Source organism: Colletotrichum acutatum (assembly GCF_030867785.1).
Source record: "Colletotrichum acutatum strain CBS 112980 chromosome Unknown BDZ83scaffold_4, whole genome shotgun sequence".
In the NCBI taxonomy this organism is placed as follows: domain Eukaryota; kingdom Fungi; phylum Ascomycota; class Sordariomycetes; order Glomerellales; family Glomerellaceae; genus Colletotrichum; species Colletotrichum acutatum.
Window position 1 is genome coordinate 765,276 of NW_026848998.1, and position 19,476 is coordinate 784,751.

The 19,476-nt window shown below is 53.8% G+C and overlaps 4 protein-coding genes and 2 non-coding genes across 6 annotated transcripts; 4 read left to right on the forward strand and 2 right to left on the reverse strand.

The window, feature by feature from the left end:
* Nucleotides 1–2,875: 2,875 nt before the first annotated feature.
* On the reverse strand, nucleotides 2,876–4,690 carry BDZ83DRAFT_715366 (family 47 glycosyl hydrolase; the record flags this gene model as incomplete). The annotated part of the gene is made up of 1 exon (XM_060511744.1): nucleotides 2,876–4,690. One exon carries the CDS (start codon nucleotides 4,688–4,690, stop codon nucleotides 2,876–2,878), a length of 1,815 nt encoding a protein of 604 aa, XP_060371183.1.
* A 5,560-nt stretch (nucleotides 4,691–10,250) lies between these two features.
* BDZ83DRAFT_565572 (brix domain-containing protein) lies at nucleotides 10,251–11,378 on the forward strand (the record flags this gene model as incomplete). Its single annotated transcript, XM_060503770.1, has 5 exons — nucleotides 10,251–10,523; nucleotides 10,580–10,764; nucleotides 10,825–10,959; nucleotides 11,021–11,152; nucleotides 11,207–11,378. The coding sequence occupies 5 exons, from the start codon at nucleotides 10,251–10,253 to the stop codon at nucleotides 11,376–11,378; spliced, it is 897 nt and encodes a 298-aa protein (XP_060371184.1).
* A 2,112-nt stretch (nucleotides 11,379–13,490) lies between these two features.
* Nucleotides 13,491–14,958, forward strand: BDZ83DRAFT_298305 (SNARE domain-containing protein). Its single transcript, XM_060502230.1, has 3 exons — nucleotides 13,491–13,941; nucleotides 14,013–14,537; nucleotides 14,608–14,958. The coding sequence occupies exons 1-3, from the start codon at nucleotides 13,861–13,863 to the stop codon at nucleotides 14,950–14,952; spliced, it is 951 nt and encodes a 316-aa protein (XP_060371185.1). The 5' UTR covers nucleotides 13,491–13,860; the 3' UTR covers nucleotides 14,953–14,958.
* A 938-nt stretch (nucleotides 14,959–15,896) lies between these two features.
* On the forward strand, nucleotides 15,897–16,006 carry BDZ83DRAFT_t17. Its single transcript has one exon. It is a non-coding gene; the product is annotated as a tRNA-Val (tRNA).
* An 8-nt stretch (nucleotides 16,007–16,014) lies between these two features.
* On the forward strand, nucleotides 16,015–16,086 carry BDZ83DRAFT_t18. The gene has a single exon. It is a non-coding gene; the product is annotated as a tRNA-Ala (tRNA).
* Nucleotides 16,087–16,395: 309 nt separating this feature from the next.
* Nucleotides 16,396–19,199, reverse strand: BDZ83DRAFT_600068 (mitochondrial import receptor subunit tom-70). Its single transcript, XM_060507017.1, has 3 exons — nucleotides 18,626–19,199; nucleotides 17,031–18,477; nucleotides 16,396–16,979 (listed from the first exon to the last, which is right to left on the reverse strand). Exons 1-3 carry the CDS (start codon nucleotides 18,815–18,817, stop codon nucleotides 16,741–16,743), a joined length of 1,878 nt encoding a protein of 625 aa, XP_060371186.1. The 5' UTR covers nucleotides 18,818–19,199; the 3' UTR covers nucleotides 16,396–16,740.
* Nucleotides 19,200–19,476: the final 277 nt, after the last annotated feature.

A 19,476-nucleotide genomic window follows, 5' to 3' on the forward strand; every position in this document is an offset into this window, starting at 1 on the left:
ACATTGGTCCAGAACAAAGCTATCAAGACGCTTCTCTACTCGTGGCAGGCATCATCAGTCCGTCACGCCCACCCACGTAGCCTCGTCGGTAACCGGTGTCAACTTCTCATTGTGGACAGCGTTCCTCCGCGGACCGTCTCAGTTTCCTACGATCAATGAGTCTCGTCTCTCGTCAGCGGATCATCCCCCAGCACATATTTTGGCCAGAACCACGGTCCACGCTTCTTCAAGCCTAGACTAGCTAGCAACAAGTCAAGTACAACGATGCGAAGGATTCAGTTCTGCTAGTCAAACATAAGCGAACTGGTACCCCACATGGCCCCCCAAACTGTTTATTCAGGCGGAGCATGAACGGTTGGCGGAATCATTCTTTGAGATTTGAGAACACCGGCACACGCACGAGTGGGTGCGCAACGCAATCGCAATCAATGTCCACCCACGTATCATCAACAAGCGGGACCAGAAGAACCAATATCGACTGCATATTTTCAAACCAAAAACCTCCGATGGATAAAGTGAACTGCAACGCAACACAAAACGGCACAGTATCACGACAAATCTCAAACACCGCAATCATTTGCAATTGCTCACCTTGCTGATTCAGCCTCCTGACCAATTTCCCGTGCGCCCAAACCTGCGACTTGGACAACTCTTTCCCTCTCTCCAAACTCGGACGGATGATTATTCCGTCTGCCGTTGTGCCTGAAGATCGTTCCCCGAAAATTACACTGCTAGGGAGGGTGGCTCTGTGCGGCCGCTCGGTACCACTTGTTGTACGACTACCCGCCGCTAAATACAGACTCACGATAATACGGATACATGCCCCGCGACTGCGGATGTACATAGCAGCCCGGCACTCGTTCCTGTAAGGTGAACACTCGGGCCTCGACTCCACCTCCCGGAGACAGTGGATCATTATATCGGTCTCATACTGTCTCGAGATCCAGAAACGGGGTTTGCTGATCACCTTTACCACTAGCGCCCTGTTTTCTTTCGCAAAAAGAGAAGATAGGAGACATATATCCGGCTAGGACCAGCGGCCATCGCACAGACGATGAATCCACTGTCCTATCCCCTGGGGCCTGGAGAGTATCCATCTGCCAAAGTTCCGTGGTATTGCTTTTCTTGCCTTGTATCGCGTAATAGGCCAAAAAGTACTGTGGTAAAGTACGGGAGGGGAAGGCGAAAATAAATCGCCTTCACGGGCGCGAATGGATTCAATACTCTTGATCATTTCGTCATTTACACCGGTGAATGGAAAAGAAAGCTCAAAGCGCCAGCTTCACGACAGGGACCCCAGGCAAATCCGTGCTACTGTGGGGTCATCTGCGGCGATCTAGAGTGTGTAAGGACGGAGAGACGACGGGACGAATTCGAACCGGGCCCTTGCTGTCACCGTTTGCTTTTTTTCTTTTGCGTGGAAAGCCACCTTATTCAATCCCCTCTCCGTTCGTTGGCTCGTCCGGGTCTCCAGGCTAGGGCTCTGAAGATCCCATAACCACTTTTGGTCTTTTCAGCCGCCAAGCAGAGATCCGGCAAGTTTGGTTTTCTCCTTTCTTATTTACTGGGCACTGCATACTGACCAGATCCCGTCGGCGAGCAAGACCATGTTTCAAACCTATTGCTGAAGTTTGTGGTAGGCGCATGGTTTGTATCCGTAGACGGGTTCTGGCGGCTATAAACTTTTTGCAAATGCGCCGCAGCCGCTGCGCAAATTCGAGTCTCAAGGCGTATAATACTTTTGGCGAGAAACCCTTGCCTTTCGGAGAATTTGGGGGGCAAGTTAGACTTGTAACCTCTGTGGGAAGTGATGGATATGGGAACAAGGTGATTACGGTTTTCGTTGTCATAGTTCTCGTGAACGGTGCCCATGCCTACTTCGAGAAGTGAGGATTAGACTGGCATACGCAGTCACAAAACACTACACAGCTATATAGCTGGAAGGACTTGGAACTTTCTACACTACAATATGGAATCAGAGGAACGGATGATGAGGCGGTAAGACAAGGAGTCCAAGTCCAAGCAGATACCCTAGGAGCATCTCCTGGCTTCCGGATTGTTGTCTCTGGACGTTCGTCAACAGTGCATCATCGTAATCGTAAGATGCCAACTCTATATATCGCTTTGTCTATCGGCGACGTAGAAAGAAGCAGATGAGATGAGGCAAGCAGAGCTCGACGAACTGTCTGCTTATTGACAATACGTGCCCGAGTTTTCCGTCTTTGGCCATAATTCCTCCCCTTAACTTTTTCTTTCCGAGCCCTCCGGGTCACTAATTGTTTGGTTCTTATAATGCCATTCGAGAAATGTTATTTAAATGCGTAATGTTAGACCATCTCCCCGAGGATCATCTACTTTGCTACGTGAGAGGTGGGCTTTTAGTCAAAATACGAGCTTTCATGCTCAAAACGCCCTTTGCTCCTACAACGTGTTCAACTACTTCCAGTGTGATATGTACTGAGGACCTCCATATCATGACAATAGTAATGTATACAGCTTGACCAAAACGAGATTCGATGAGGTGGCCATCCCTAGGTTAGTGTTCTTCGAAATGCGCCGAGATGGAGCAACTCTATCATCTAGACAGGAGCATCGGGCCATGATATTATCCGAATAGAAAGGAACAGGAGACAGGAGTCAAGAGGATGGCAAAACGTTCAATATTATAGACATATCATAAAAGAAGGGCGAGAAGCGGGAGGTGAATGTATACTATTTCCTTGCTTCCACAGAGAGATTTGCAACCTGGCGCGCCCTCTTCTTGTCTATGCTAATGCACAAGTATATCCACCCAATGCAATGAACCATCTAAAATGCACCTGATGCTCACGGTCTTGCCCATCACCGTATGTGATTGTTGTCTTTGTATGTAATCTCACTTGGATTGTTCCCGAATCTCCGCCTCAGTCTCAACATGATCCATCCTCTTGGGCCGCTTGAACGGGTGCGCTTCCGTGTTCAGCACCCACTCGTCGAGACTAATCACGTCGGGCGGCGAAAAGATGAGGTAAAAGTACTTCAGCGTCTCAGCGAACCAGAAACTTTCCATCGAGTCCGTCTTGGTCGTCTGCCCCGGCTGGACGTTGACGTCGGCAATCGAAGAATACGCCAGCGGCGTCTCCGTTGCGCGCCGGATGCTCTGGAACATGTCCCATGCGACCTCGCGCCACTCGTCGTCGCCCGTGATGCGGTACATGTAAAAGATGCTCTCGATGGCCTCCGGGCGGAGCATGTACCGGCTGTCGCGGACCTGCTTGACGCCGCCAGGCACGTCGCTCTTGCTGCCGTGCGTCTTTTGGTCCCACTCGCAGGCGCCGTGATCCGGCTCGTTACAGGGGTGGAATGTCATAATCTCGGGCATGATGCCCGTAGGGAAGACTTTGTATGCCCAGGCGCAACCACGGGAGATCTTTTCGCCAATGGTGACGTAAGATTCCCGGCCCAGCAGTTTGCCAGCAAGGCCGTACATGCCGCCGGCGAAGCAGCCCAGGTGCTGCATCTCGGGCGTCAGGTCAACGTTGTCGCCATGGGCGAAGGCGTTGCCTGGGATGAGGATGTCTGTTTTATTAGGAAGGATGGGCCTAAAGAGGATATGTTTGTCGATGACGTCGAAAGAGTCGACTGTGAGCTTCCCGTACTCGCTGTCGAGACCGCCCAGCAGGGCGTGCATCTTTGGCAGATACTCGTAGAGTGAGTCGGCCTGGGCGCCAATCGTGAAGGAGCTGTCCTCTACCTTCTCGTCGCGGTAGTTCATATACATGGGCCACATGCCGGGCAGCTTGCTTCGCGTCTGCGTCTTGACGAGGAACTCCTTCACTCGCTCCGTGGCATCGTAGTATTTCGCATCGCCCGTCAGCTGGGATAGGCGGGTAAACTCCATGGAGAGGGAGCATCCCGCGGCCGAGGACTCACGCTCGCCCACCTTTTGCGTGCCGTATTTTGCGTCCGAGAACTTGAACCAGAAAGGTGGCATACGGTTCGGGGTATCAAAGCCCATGTATAGCATGTCGCCCAGTTCTACGGCCTTAGCCAGCAAGGCCGGCTCGCCGCTCAAGTCGTAGGCGCTGATGAGACCGCCCAAGTGGCGGATCGTCGTCTCAAACATGTTGGCAGCCGTCTCCGTAGTGTTGGACCAGTCGATCAGCGCGACGGTCCTAACGGCCCGGCGGAACTCGTCGTGCATTCCCATGATCCAAAGGGTATCGAGGCCGTCGACCAGACTGGCTGACCAACCACCAAATGTGGTTTTGCCATGGCCCGATACGGGTGTCAGCTCGTCCCATGTCCACGCATTCTCCTTGTAGCTCGCCCAGCTCCGCCGGAAGGCGTGGACCACGGCGGCCCGTCTCGACTCGGTCTGCTTCTCCCGATCACGGTCGCCGTTCTCATAGTGGGAAAGTTTTTTGCTCGTCTTCTTTCCCGCTTGCTTTTTGCTACTGTCGAAATCGTACTGGACTCGTGGGAGTTCGACGGGAGTGCCCTTCGGAGGCGTGCGCAGCGGCTTCTCTAGTGGATATTCGGGCTTCAGGCTCGCCCAGTCGTAGCTCGACTTACGGTAGCGAATACCATTGTAGTTAAGGGTTCCAGCACTCCAGCCGGCGGGAAAGCCGGTATGCCAGACCAACAGCAATGTCAGGGCGATGCCCAGGTAGATTGGTACCCTCGCGGGTCTACGGCGTATGGTGATCATGTTGGCGGCTCGGGGTACGGGGATAGAGAGGGCAGCGGCAGCATTTCTCGGCGCAACTGGTTACTCATGTCGTTTCCCCGTCAAGACGAGGTGAATGACCGCAGTATTGAGGAAGAGTTCGTCGGTTCGTCGGTTCGTCCAGCGAAGGAGGACAGCGTTGGAATAAACACCAACGCTCCGATACGAGATGAGGTGCGACCTCTCTGGATGAAAAAGAAACGAAACCTTGGCAGTGGAAGGACGGAAGAAGAAGCGGAAGCGCCAAAGCTTCTTCTGACGCTCGGGAACCAAACAATCCTTGGCCAAGGGGTTTACGGAGCCATCGGGCTTGTTTTCCCACCGCCAAGATGGCAAAGGCATTGATGCTCACCTGCTCAACACGTGTACGTAAAAACGCCAAGAGGCCGTTCCTGCCCTTCCTTAGCACCCAAGTTCTGCCCCTCCCTTTTGGTCTTCACCCTTTTCTCGAATCTCGCCGAACACTGCCGCCCGGTGGCTGGCCAGTGGCCGCTGGCCACTTTGCTGCAACTCGAAACTCCATTTGGGGAATCCGCTCGCCAAACGCTTTGCGAAGCCAAGAATCAGACGGATCGTCATAGTGGGCCTTCCATCAGATGGTCCGGTCTCGCGAAGAATGCATGTCCGTCAGGACTGTCAGGGGGCGGTGACCTGCTTGTCGTTGTCAGATTGGGTGAGGCTCCCGCGCTTGGACATGGGTGGCCCCCCGTCGCTGCCAATCTATTTTCAAGTCTGTGGGGTGCCGGAGCCTGCCCCCTGTCTATCAGTGGATTGGCTGATGCTACGCCATCAGCAAGGAAAAAAGAGGATACAATTCTTCCATCCTTTGAATCCAAGCAAGTACTCCGTAATAAGCAAGGCACACCACGGCACTTATCTCGAAAATGTACCTTACTTCGGAGTATATCCGATATTCAAGGAAAACCGGACCCGCGTGTGCCATATCGATAAGTTTACCTCTCTGGCCGGGCCAGGCCTGTGGATATGAATACTGGGAGGGTGGTCTCGCGATGATTAGCGCAATCTGGGGGCTGTGGACAAGGTGCAAATAAAGACGGTGATTAAACTAAGAAGCTAAACTCTAAGCTGGATCTCGTAGTGCGCTTTCTGCGTGCAGCATAGGAACTGCATGACATCTGTCGTGGGCTTCCTCGCAGTAAATACAGTGAGCTATAGAAGACTCGTCGCTTCTACGCCTCAATGCTCGACCGCATTTTGAGTTGCCTCCTCAGACGCTGACCCGTGTCCTCCGCCCGAGCATAACCTCCTATCCCCGCCAGATCTCATCCCCTTGCTAACACTCGACATCTCTCTGATTGACAATCTGCAAAGTACGGGCCGTTGAGGGCGCGCGTACGACACCCTCCGTCGGTTGCAGCTCTCGCTGGTCGGGCCATGACCCGCCTGCGGCACGTCGTTGTCGTCGTTGGAAGCCGAATGGTCGACCACGTGAAGTGGTTCTCGATTACCAGGGCCGGTATTCCGAGACGCCTCTAGGCTCAGGCGTGCTGCCTGTTCCTGTGTACAGCACCGAGCATGGTGCGGCGAGGGCTGAAGCCTTCAGAGGATGAGGTATAAATAACCCTTGGGTTTGGTAAAGCAAGTCCCTGTCCCAATCCATCTCGGCACTCAGTCGAAGCCGCCACCAATCTGGCTGTGGAAGGCGGTGCTGACGCTTTTCTCGTCGTCGTCATAGCGACGGCCGAAGCCGTTGCCGGCTCCCATGCGACCACCACTCTCGACGTAATGCTTCAAGCGGTCGCTGTGGCTGTAGGACGCAGGGCGCATACCGTGAATGGCGTCCTGAAGACCGGCACCCAGGCTGACACCGCCCTGTCCAACACCCTTGGCACCGATGACGCTGGCGCTAGCATCTGTATACTCGGAATTTGCGACGCTTTCGCCAGCAATGCTCTCAGTGGCGCGACCTCCTCTCTTGATGCCGGAGCGGCTGGATCCGGGTACTCCAGGGAGACCAGGCCATTGATCAGGGGTGAAGCTCGAGAAGATGGGAGGGTAAGTGGTGTTCAAGCCGGCACCGCCCAGAGAGCTATGGATCGAGGAGACGTCGTCGGGAATGTAGGACATCATAGATCCCGAGTCAAAATCGCGTGTCGAGCCAGCACCGTTGAAGCGGTTGCCGCCGCCGTTGGGGAACCCGCCACCGGCATTGAATTGAGGGGGCTGGCTCATCTTCTGGCGATATGCTGTCTTGGGCTTTCCGAACTGCAAGAGCGAGGTCTGCAAATTTGTCAAAGGCCCCTCAACCAAGCACTTGCGGTCCTTGAAGTGGACAAGGAGATGGTGCCAAAGCTCATGCTTGGAAAGAACCTTGGGGTTACCAATAATGACAAGACCGTACTTGGCACGAGTCAAGGCGACATTGAGACGGCGGGGATCCGAAAGGAAACCGATGCCCTGGTTGTCGTTGGAACGAACACAGGACAGAACAATGAAGTCCTTCTCACGACCCTGGAAGGCGTCAACGGAGGCAACCTCGACTTCCTTGTAGCTCTCCTTTTTGAATGTGCCAGTGTTCTGCATGGTGCTAACGATGTAGCTTCGCTGACCCTCATACGGAGTGATAACACCAATGTCCAAAGGCTTTACGCCAGCCTTGAAGAAGCGGGTTACAACCTTCTCCACGTTGGAAGCTTCGGTACGGTTGAGGTAGGACGTTCCGGATGCCGAAATTTCCTCATTGCCGAGGTTGGACCAGAACATCATTGGCATATCAACGACAGGCCAAGGGAAGTCGACATCGCGGCGAACACGATCCTTGACTGTAACACCGTTCTGGAGAGATCCGTCGTAGAACATGTTGGAAGGAAACTCGGACAAGCAAGGGTGCATGCGGTACTGGATGTTGAGGCGAATGGGAACCAAGCGCAAGTTGACGAGACGCTCGAACAGGGACTGATTAAGACCAGCCTTGGCAGCCTTCTTGTTCATGATGACAGGGCCCAGCTGCTTATGGTCACCAACGAGGACAACCTGCTTGCACCCGAGAACGAGAGGAATCATACACTCGGGCTCGGCGGATTGGGTCGACTCGTCGATGAGGACATTACGGAACTTCATCTTTGACAGGCGTGGATCACCGGCACCGACACAAGTGCAGCAGACGACATCTGCGTTGTGTAGAATGTCTCTTTCGGCGGCCTTGGTGAGCTGCTTGAACTTCTTCTCGTCCTGGCTGGATAGTTCGCCAAGCTCGGTCTTTAGCTGCGCCAGCTTGACAAGTTCACCGTTGCTGTCATTCATACGAACCTGCTCATGAAGAGCCAGGAAGCTCACAGAGGACTCAACATCCTCTCGGGATTTGGCTGTAAGACGAACGACCTTGAGGCCGGTGCGGTGGATGCGCTCACATAGCTGGTCGACGGCAACGTTGGAGGGCGCGCACACGAGGACTTGTCCGTTATTCATCTTGCACAGGTGGTAGATGATGGTCGCTGAAGTAACAGTCTTGCCAGTGCCCGGAGGTCCCTGTATCAAGCTGAGCGGGGTCGACAGCACAGCCTTAATGGCGGCGATCTGGCTGGTGTTGAGGTCGGGAAGGCCGGGGACGCTGTACTTCTTAGGCATAGTCGTCTTCATCGGCGCAACAGCGACATCGTGGCCCAGGAGCTTGTGGAAAATGTAACCCGAGACACTCATGTCGTCCACGGCGAAAGTCTTCATGGCATACTGCATGCGATCATACGAGGTAGCCTTCCAGACATAGTCTGCTGAGAAGTTGTGGGTGCATTCAGTCGGGACCGTCTTCTCATTGCCGGCCTTACGCAGCTCGAGGGTGACTTCGTCAGACTGATTGTTGGGGATCTTGATGACATAGCCAACTCCCTCCCAGGCGGGGCGGAGCTCGCCCTTGTAACGCAGTCGCATTTCGTCGCCAACGGCCAGCTTGACGTCACCCGACTCTATCTTGTGCAGTTCAAAGCTGACCAGATGCTTGTTGTTCAGTCCATAATCCCAGCGGACCGTAAGTCCATCTTCAGACTGGGCTTCCTTGAGCTTCTTGTCATAGTCGGATTCCATCTTGACGAGTGGGCCAAAGATGTTCTGGTAGTGGTAAGGGTCGTCGTACTTGAGGAGGACGGGGTGAGGGTCGTCGTCGATGCTAGCGGCCTTCTCAAGATCGGCAACCGTAGCAGTCGCATTTTCCTTCCACATCTCCTCCAGCTTGGCAATCATCGGCGGGGTGAGGTGTCTAGCGCGGAGCTGCTCGGCATCAGAGGGCGTCGCGACGAGCCAGGTCAGGAAAGCTCTCTCCTCAATCAGGGGTTGCCATCGAGAGGTATCCCAGCTCATATCCTTGGAAGAGGTGTTTGCAGCACAAGGCTGACGGCAAAGCAGCACAACAACGGTATCCGACTTGGCAGGAATGAAGCCTAAGAGGAAGACGTTCTTGGTTCCACAGTTGTAGCACTCAAGTACAGTATCACCCAGGGTAGACTCCGGGTGAAGCTGGACTTCCTTGTGTCTCGCCCGGACCAGATGGGAAACAATGTGGCTGGAGGTAGCATTTCCACGGGCACTGCAGAACCACTTGTTGCAGCCAAGGCACTTGACGACGGAGCTCGGGGAATGAATTCCACAATACCTAAGCCAGTGTTAGATTCAAGAGAGGGCTCGGAAGCTCGGAGGCATGCCATACGCGCAAGCGTGAGGGGGAAGCTTCCTATCTTCCTCCTTGGGTCTTCCGATATTGAGATCCTTCATAGTTCCGACAGGCATGCTGGTCAGGCTGTCCACATCGTCATCATCGTAAAGCTCGGTTTGGTTGTCGTCATCGTCGGCACGGCGGCGACCGTCGCGGCCGCCAAATTTGCCGTAGAGAAGGCTCTCATCGGCATCGATACCGGTCAAGACATCGTCGCCTGCCTTGATCGCAGCGGCGCTGTCGGAAACTAGGTGGTTCCCGAGATTCTTGAAGGCGCTCTCCATATTCGCGGTATTCCAGATTTCTACTTCTCTCTGCTGATCTCCCTTACAAAAGTGTCAGCGGGCTGTCGCATGCAGTACAACTGTAGAAATGTCTGTGTAGGTGCTTGCGATGGTGTCGGGGACATCGTTCTGGTGCTATGGGGAATGCGCAACTTACTTCAGCTTCTTTATGGTTCTCGAATGGTTCGGCGTCGCAGAGCCTCAGTAGGCTCAGGTCGTACGGAAGGGGGATTCGAGGTGGTTCGGGGAGGGGGATGGTCACATCATATCGGTATGTGAAGTTGTGGGATTCGTGCGGAAACCTCAAAGGTACACCAACGGGGCAGGGACTTGTCGGGAGTGGTTGTGTGCCTTTTCGTTGGTGAATCCAAGCACCCAGGAGAGATCCAAAGTCCGACAGAGCAGCGGCGAAAGGGTGGTGTTTTGGTGGGATGTAGCTTATCACCACGTGACCTACACAGCGGGATGCTTGAAAGTGGATACCTGCCACCTGATAAGGTTTTTTTTCTCGATCAGCCTGTCTAAGGTACGTTGGATGCATTGCGAAACTCTAGCATTGACATCCCACCATCTCACATACCAACAGCCCAACATGATCCGGAAACAGGCTCGACAACGGCGCGACTACCTCTATCGCAAGGCGCTTATATTGAAAGAGGCGGAGACGACCGAGAAGCGCGCCCAGCTACGATCTGCCCTTGCTTCTGGCAAGCCCATCGACCCCGAAATCGCAAAGAACAAGGCGCTGCGGAAAGACTACCAATATGACGAGTCGCGACCCGATCGAACAGTCGATGAGGAGATGGATCTCGACGACGAATACTCCCAGTTGTCGGGAATATCAGAGCCACGCCTTTTGGTTACAGTTAGTTTATTCTATTATTTCATCCTAGGCACATGAGTACAAGCTCACCCTTTCAGACTTCAAGAGACCCGTCCTCAAGGCTTTCAGCCTTCTCGAAGGAGATTAGATTACTCTTCCCTACATCCGTTCGGCTCAACCGTGGAAATTTGATTCTGCCGGATATTGTGCAGTCAAGCAAGTCCAACGGGCTCACGGACATTGTCCTCCTTCACGAACATCGCGGTGTACCGACTGCCATGACGTACGTCACTCCGTTCTGAATCCAAGACGAGCCACCAGCTGACGTACCTCTCCGACAAAGCATTTCTCATCTCCCACACGGCCCTACGCTATCAATGTCGCTCCATAACGTTGTACTCAGAGCAGATATACCCGGAAGTATCAGAGGATCTGTCTCAGAAGCTTTCCCACGGTTAATATTTGAGGGTTTCAAGAGGTATGTTACATTGGCTAGGAAGGTCGTTCGACGGACACTAATCATCAATCAACTCTTCTAGTCGGCTTGGACAGCGGGTCGTGAAGATCCTGAAGCATCTTTTCCCTCCGCTCGATCCCCCGACCACCAAGGCTAAGGTAGGGTCAAGGGTAGTGACATTTGTGAATAACGAAGACTCTATTGAAGTCAGACAGTAAGCTCATTTGTAGCTCTGAAACCCGCTAGACCTTTGCTAACTCCCTGGTAGTCACGTTTTTGTCCGGACCTCGTACGATTCTGTCGAGCTTGCTGAGGTTGGACCTCGGATGACAATGCGCCCCTTCGAGATTCGCGGTGGTACCTTGGAAAACAAGGATGGCGATGTTGAGTGGCACCTTACACAGTACACTCGTACTGGTAGAAAGAAGGAGTATCTGTGAGAGAGGACCACGGAAGAAAACCGACACGACAGATGTTGTCGAAGGCCAAGGCGTCGCTGCCGTGAGAGATCACGGGGCAAGCGTATGACGATCAGCGCCCAAAACATCGGCTCATTGCGTGGGCGAAATTAAGCAACGACGAACAGGACTTGTCAACCAGTACGCCACGAAATGGAGCGGGAGGTAACGAGAACGAGGGGTTCAATGAGGCCACAATACCCAAGCACCGGTCAAGCATCGTCGATGGATGCGAGAAGAAGAGAGTCGCGGCACAGGTACTCATGGGACTACACGAAGTGGAAGATAAAGAACGATGTTGGACTGAAGATATCCAAGCCAGAACGCCGTGGTTTCTAGGCAGCTTACAACAGCAAGATGATCTGCTGTAGAAAACAAAGACTTATCAAGCTTCGGCAGGGACAAGTCAAGGCGAGCAAAAAAGATTCAAAATGTTGTTGAACAATAGTTCATTCCATCTAATTGGTTGCTATGATTATGGCCGCCGTTGAGAGCTCGGTAGTTGAGGTCCTAACCATTGATTTGCTCATGACACAGCATATCAACATCCGTAGCCGGAAGACCCTCGAGTTCGACTCATGACCACGAATTGAGTCAATAAGTAATACTACTGAATCGGCCGCGGCTCATAGGGTGCGGTCCCATTCAACAAGGACAGGTGACGCCTCAAGGTCAAGACGGCAGCTTCCTTTGCAATAGCTGCTACGAGCCAATGGACGGTGAGCAGCAGTAAGCCTTGGCGCGTGGTAACGCCAAGATCTCAGTGAGCGAAGGTTGAGCATGGGATGAAATACATCAGATGGTCCCAATGGTTGCTTACAGAGTTCGGTGTCATTGAGGGCCCGCCATAAATATATGCGCAATACGGATACGGGCCGAAAGTACACAGAAGCCGCGGGAGGCACTTTGGTCGCTCTCGCGGTTCTCATTGACTAATTGTTGCTGTGGTGTACATCGCCCTTGATCGCCCTGTGCCATGAAAGGTGTACAGACTAGAGGGCCAGAAAAAAAAGAAGGCGAAGTGGGTAATGGTAGAGGCAGTACAGCACTGAGCACTGCCCAAGGATGTCTGCTAATACGCGGCAAGAGGAACGGGAGGCTTAGGACGTTAACGTTGAGGTGTGTTCACTGCAAGTGTTCGCACAGCCACAGAATGGTGACGATTCCTCGGGCTAGGAACCAGTGTGGTCAGCGAAGGAGGCGACGGACTTTGAGCTTCTGCCTGCCATTTCTCGGCTTTGCATCAGGTAGGAGAGGGTTCCGTATGCGATGGAGCCGAGAGTCAATTGGTTCAAAATCCCCAAGCAAATTGTGTTGTGGCCGCATTCCGAATCTCAAGGTCTATTTTTGGGGGCGCAGACACGATTTGACATCTGCCGTTGCCGCCGCCGCCGCCACTCAGCAACCCATGTTCTACGCAGCCATGCTCTTCATTCCACTGCGATTCTGCTGCTCACCTGTCAATCGTCACGCTTTCCGCAGCGGGGTGGCTGGGCGTTGCTCGCCAAGCGAGGATGGGGAAGGACGGGAATGAGAAAGAAACGGACAGGTCTGGTCGGACCCCCGGAGAGAACGAGGGGCAGCTCCAGCCTCCAACCTCCCACCAGCACCAAAGGCCCGTCGGACGGCGGTGGGCAGATGCAGAGCAGAGCACCTAAAAGTAACCTGAGTGTGAGCACTGAGAGGTGTGTGTGTGACTGCTGCCCAGTGAGTGAAGTGAGAGAAAGAGACAGACCCTTGGGACTCGCTGGGGAGTGGGTGAGACCGTCCGTCCGTCCCTACCTTGCCGCTACAGAGAAGAACATGCGTCCCGGGTATAATAAGCTTCGCCCCGCCCGTCGGCGCAACATGTTCTGATGTCACTGACCTGGTGTTCGCTTCATCCAGTCTTTCACTGTTCCCGGCCGACATCTTGGGAATCGAATAAAGTACCGAGTCTGACTAAGACCTGAAAAGCGCAGTGGACAGCCTCGAATCCATCTTCATTTCTGGGTTCATTTTAAAAGAAGGAATTTTCTTCGTAAAGCTTGTTTATTTGTTTCCTCTCGGTCAGATTTTAACAGGAAGAGGGGAACGAGAAAAAAAGGGACCCCGGAAAGCAGATCGGCCAATCCTGCCCACTGTCGCCCCGTTCACGAGCGACCCCATCCAACCACATACACAGCCCGGGGTATCCGCTCTGACAGGTCCGGGTGCCTGATTGGGCCCGTCCTCATTGTCATTTCAGCGTCTCTCCAGCACTTCCCAGTTCCTGTCGGCGGCCGGAGGTCCAACGTCATTTAACAACTAAACATCAGCCGAAAGCTCCTTCACCTTGCACCACCACAACAATCTCACGAGACTGTCGGGTCAATCACCCCATATAGCGCCGGACTCTCTCATTCAATTCTGCTCGCTCGTCGAATAAATTGCGATTCGAATCGCACTGTCTATCGTCGACATTGACAGTTGCTTTGAGTCAGACATGTCGTACCAACAGTATAACCAAAATCCCTACGCCCAGGGCCCCCAGGCCGAAGGCGGATACGGCTATGACAACCAACAGGTACGTCGCTTTCCAATTACGTCCGCGCATGCCCTCTCAATACCATATCGCTGACTTTTTCCGAACAATAGCCTCAATATGGCCAAGGCCAGTACGAAATGCAGCCGTACGGAGAGGCGGACAAGTATGCCGGGCAATCCGCGCCTCGCACTCTGAGCCAGCAAGATTTCCTCGCCCGGGTCCAACAACTGCGCACAGAAATCAATGGCCTGACTTCCGACATTGAGGGCATTGCCCAGCTTCACCAGCGCTCTCTCGGTTCCCCCGACGGCAGCACCAGCGCCCAGCTTGAGCAGGCTGTCTCCGCAACGCAAATCCGCAACACCGGCGTCAAGGAAGGCATCAAGGCCCTCGAAAGGGATCTATCCAAGACACAGGACGGATCGCGCGCAACCAAGACCGCGCAGCTGAACTCCCTGAAGAACACTTTCAAGTCCGAGCTCGAAAAGTACCAGCAGATCGAGCGCGATTACCAGAAGCGGTACCGCGACCAGATTGCCCGCCAGTACCGCATCGTCAATCCGGAAGCGACGGAAGATGAAGTAGAGCAGGCGACACAGATGGACTGGGGTGACGAAGGTGTATTCCAAACAGCGGTATGTTTTGGCATTGTTTATGACCAATTATTCTCGGCTCGTCAGCACCGTATACTAACGGCTTGACCAGCTCAAATCCAACCGGACAGGTCACGCCAACACTATTTTGGGCAATGTCAGAGCCCGCCACAGCGAGTTGCAGCGCATTGAGCAGACCATGATGGAGCTTGGCCAACTCTTCCAGGAGTTGGCCACTCTTGTCGAGCAGCAGGAGCCCGTCGTCCAGGCCGCCGAGCAGAACGCCGAACAGACTGTCGAAAACATCCAAAAGGGCAACGAAGAAGTCAAAGTTGCGACAGACCACGCGCGCAGACGCAAGAAGCTCAAGTGGTGGTGCCTCCTCGTTGTTGTACTCATCATCCTTGCCATTGCGCTCGGTGTCGGTTTGGGCGTTGCTCTCACCAAGAAGAATTAACGAGTATGATCTCAACAATCGCACACACGTGTGCGTAATCGCACTACGACGACGATTCGGAGAAAGTAATTGGATGGGAAGGCAGCTGCGGCGCCTCCCTCGTATGATGGAAACGGGACCGCACTTTTAAAAGAGCAGCACCACGATTGTCTAGATTTCATGACCATGGCTCGGACGAATGGACGGTACTAATTAAGGGCGACACAAAAATACGGCGGAGCACACACGCACGCGCGCTGCCTCACGAACCCAAAAACCAGCTCTTTCCCGACGAAACCACGATTTTTTTCCTTTTTCAGCTGCCGCGTATTAGGAGACACGGCGGGCTCTTGATTCCCCACCAACGATTGACTTATTGTACGCATACTGTTCACACGATCAGACGGGAGGGGGAATATGGAGTGGGCTTTTTTATCTGTATTTATTTTGCGTCTGTCTTTTCTGTCACTCTAAAGTCCCGTTGGATTTCACGAGTGCACTGGAAGAGAAAGAGGCCACCATTTTTTCCCTGTTGTACGTATCGCACAATGGCGAACACTTTATGAACTCGCATGGCATCTGTCCATACCCGTCCCATCCTCGTCCTGTAAATGTCCCACCTGTGACCTTGGCGAGTCGTTCTCCGATTCTTCAACTTTTCATTCTCTCTTCCTCCGGCCCACCCGGCCTGCCTATCAGCATCTCATCCCGTTACGAACCATGGCAGCCACGCGAGAACCCGGCCGGCCCAGGCCTGTCGGGGCTGGGAACACGGCGCACCCCGGTCACTTTCCGCCCCCCCCACCAACGAAATTTGCACTCACGATGCCACCACCATCCACTTCTACATATTCCACACCGCACCACACAGCAAGGCCCGCGCAATTTGGCCAACCCGTGTGGTCACCCCCACACCCCAATCATACCTAGTCACTTTTGTCGCCGGTCGTCTTCAACAAAAACATGGTCTGGTGGTGTAGTTGGTTATCACGTCAGTCTAACAGCTCGAAAGAGTCTCTCATGCCTCTCTCGTCTGCCACACTGAAGGTCTCCGGTTCAAGTCCGGGCTAGATCATTCCGACTGGGCGATTGGTTTAGTGGTATAATGACCGCTTAGCATGCGGTAGGTCCTGGGTTCGATTCCCAGATCGTCCATCTTTTTGCTCTCCTGGTCCATGTGGACATTGAAGATTGTGCGGGTGTTGTGTTTTGGGCTGTTTTGGGGGGTTTTCCCGATCATGAACTACGTTGTTTGTGAGTGGGTATGAACACGTCACCTGGGGTGGGGACGTCAGACAGCTTGAAGAGCAACTATCAGGTTGCGTGGGTAGATAGATATGTGATACCTGACTTCTTCTGAGGTCCTTCGAATGTGTCCTGTTACCGCAATATGATTTCCTTGTAGGTAGGCATCAAAGCAACAGATGATAGACACATATGCAAGATGGAAGATGGAAATAGCAAAAGATGATTGACAGTGGACTAGTTCTACAATGCTCTCACCAATGTATGTAGAGTGAGGGAAGTCGGATTATGTACAACGTAAGGGTTTCAACCAATGCCTCCCCAGCCGTACGTACGGAGCCTTGGATTTTGCTCTCCTTTCCCAAAGCCTCCCTCACTGACCAACGAAAAAACGACTCAACGAGGCGGGCGGCTTGCCCGCCTTGATATTTTCCCCCATTACCAACCAAGAGCCCTTTTCCTTGGCTATCCGCTCCCTCATCTGCTAAGGGATCTGCTGTTTTCTTCTTACACGCCGCCATAGGTGAGTTTTACATATTTCGTGTTCAGGACACCATGAGCCCTTTACCGGGGCATGCCACCCGGGCCGATGCCCTGAAGCTTTGCCGCCAGCTTGGGGTACTTCTCCTGGACCTGGAGCTGCGTGCGGGTCGCCTCGGCATAGGACAGGGCGTTGACGATCTCGCCCTCGGTGCGGGCGAGCTCTGCAGCGCGCTCAAAGTACTTGAGCGCCTCAGTGACCTTGCCCTGTTGCAAAAGGAGCTGGGCCATGGTAGCAACAGCAATATCGCATTCGGGGTCGACTATCGAGGGTCAGCAATTACACTTCGTACAATGAAGTAGTCTGAACTTACTAATGAGCGCCTTCTGGCAGAGCTTCTCGGCCTCACCAAAGTCCTGCTTCCACTGGAACAGGGTGAGAGCCTTGTTGATGAGAGGAAGGACGTTCATCGCCATGGGCTTCGTCTTCGACTCCATCTCGATGGCGCTGTCGAACTTCTCGATAGCCTCCTGGAAGTTGCCCTGGTCCAGAAGCAGCTCGCCGTAGTAGTTGTAGACGTCGGGAACCTCCTTGAAGTTCTTGATGCAGCGGCGGAAGGTCGACATGGATGATGCAATAGATCCCATCTTGTACTGGGTCACGCCAAGCTGGATGTGAGAGAAGATGAAGTCGCGGTCCAGGTCGATCGACTTCTGGTAGTCCTTGGCGGCGTCGGAGAACTCGCCCTTGATGAAGTGGAGCTGAGCGCGGTGGTAGTAGATATCCGGGTCTTCGGTGTTCTGCTCCATGGCCTTCTCGAAGTCCTCAGCGGCCTTCTCCGGGGCACCAAGCTCGAGGTTCATGCTGGCGCGCTTGATGTAGCTCTGGGTCATGGAAGGGTCAAGCTCGATGCTCTTGGTCAGGTCGACCATGGCATCGTCGTGCTTTCCGAGCAGGCAGCTGAAAGTGCCGCGGAGGTTGTAAGCAAGGGCCTCGAATTCGCCCAGGTCGCCCAACTCCAACGCCTTCTCGAAGGCCGCTCTGGCCTCCTCGTATCCGTCTCCCGTCTTCTTCTCCAGAGCACTCAGGCCGACTTGGAGTTGTCCCTTGCCAGTCTCCTCGGACAAGGCCACAGAGTCCTCGAGGCCAGCTGGACGGGGCTTGACGCGGAAGCTCTGGAGGTAGTTGCCGACGAAAGTGTGGCTAGGAAGCTTGTTGGGCCGGCTGGCCATCATCTCCTGAGCCTTCTGCTCGGCGAACTTCTTAAGCAGGCGCTCGACTGATTGGGCGCTACTCTCGTTCTTGAAGCTATCGATGATGCAAGAAGCAGTGAAGTCGAGAAGGGCCTCGCCGTACATCTTCAGGTGCTCGTAAGCATTAGCGCGGCGGTTGAGTGCCTTGACGTATTCGGGGTCAAGGTTGATAGCGGCGGTCGTGTCTTCGACGACCTTGTCCCAGTTGCCGAGGGCATTGTAGCAGGCGGCGCGGTTGGAGTAGAAGATGGGGTTGGCCTTGCAGAGAATAGCTTGGGAGTAGAGATCGATGGCCTTGTTGTAGTCCTTGCCACCGTAGGCTTGGTTTCCGACATCCTTAAGCTTGGCGGCATACTTTTCCCGCTCTTCGGTAGTGAACTCGGCAACAGTCGCCTCGGTGATCTCGGGAAGTTCGTCGGCGGACTCGACACTGGCTGCTTTGGACGATGCAGGAGCTGCGGCCTCTGCAGGTGTGGGCTGCTTTTCGGCATCTGCTGCAGCCTTCCGCTCGGCTTCCTTTCTTTTCCTTCGCTCCTTCTTGCTGAGCTTTGGTGTCGAGTCTGTCTTCTTCAATCGCACCTGAGTTAGCTTTGCTGTTTGAGAGAGGAGCAATCTGGCGCCAGTAATAGACGCCAAGATCTCGGTAGTAACGGGTGAAAAAATTGGATCGCATGACGACGAGGGTTGCGAGGATAAGATGGGAAGCATGACGTACGGAGTCGCTGTTGAGGAAGTAGATGACACCAGCACCGGTAGCGACGACGGCGACACCAGCGGCAGTGTATACAATGGCCTTGTTATCCGAAGCCCATGAGGTGATGCGATCCCAAAGGCCAGAAGACGAATCAACGGGGATGACAGTCGGAGGGCTGGCCATGGGAGGCACGGACGGCAGGGGATTCGACATAATGGTGACGAGCCCGAGAGCAATTGAGAGAGAAAGGGAAGAAAGGTATCGAGGTATTCCGTGAAGAAAAGTCGCGAGGTCGAAAGGAGTGTAATTAATGGGCTGACCAGCGTGGTCGATGATGTAGAGGGTGCAGGAGCTGCAGGTGTTGTTGCTCTGTTGCTTTTGCTATTGCTGTTGCACTTGCGCTGGGCCAGGAGCTTCCGGTCAGTAACCGTCCTCAAAAAATTATTGCGCGACGGGGAAGCTCGTGAGGAGTTTTTCCGGGCAGTTGCCTCTGCTTGGTGCTGTCATTCATCAAATCAGCTTGGCCTCAGGCGATTTAAGAGTGGGGGCGCAAGGGAGGACTGCCTATAAATCTGCACACTACGTAACCAAAGAGGGTCCCGGTTGTCCTCAAGGCAAGGGTGCGTTGGTCAGCCAGAGCCTGCGGACGGCACCCAGCATGCAGCGGGAGCCCGTGAAGTGCCCAAGTACCTTGACAGATAAGCCAATGTCACCGCCTGGACTCCGAACAGTTGGATACCTTACCAAGTAACAATGAATTCTCTCCAACAATTTCTCTTGGGATAGGCCAACCTCACCTTCATACAACCTGAGTCACATTAATTCACACAATGTGGTCTTACTAGACACAAAGGGAGTTGTCACATACAATG

Bases quoted from the DNA above. Each gene is read 5' to 3' on its own strand.
- BDZ83DRAFT_298305 (XM_060502230.1), top strand. From the start codon at position 13,861: ATGTCGTACCAACAGTATAACCAAAATCCCTACGCCCAGGGCCCCCAG. The intron at 13,942-14,012 runs GTACGTCGCTTT...TCCGAACAATAG, and splicing joins ACGGCTATGACAACCAACAG to CCTCAATATGGCCAAGGCCA. The intron at 14,538-14,607 runs GTATGTTTTGGC...CGGCTTGACCAG, and splicing joins AAGGTGTATTCCAAACAGCG to CTCAAATCCAACCGGACAGG.
- BDZ83DRAFT_600068 (XM_060507017.1), bottom strand. From the start codon at position 18,817: ATGTCGAATCCCCTGCCGTCCGTGCCTCCCATGGCCAGCCCTCCGACT. The intron at 18,478-18,625 runs GTACGTCATGCT...GTGCGATTGAAG, and splicing joins ACTTCCTCAACAGCGACTCC to AAGACAGACTCGACACCAAA. The intron at 16,980-17,030 runs GTAAGTTCAGAC...GACCCTCGATAG, and splicing joins CTGCCAGAAGGCGCTCATTA to TCGACCCCGAATGCGATATT.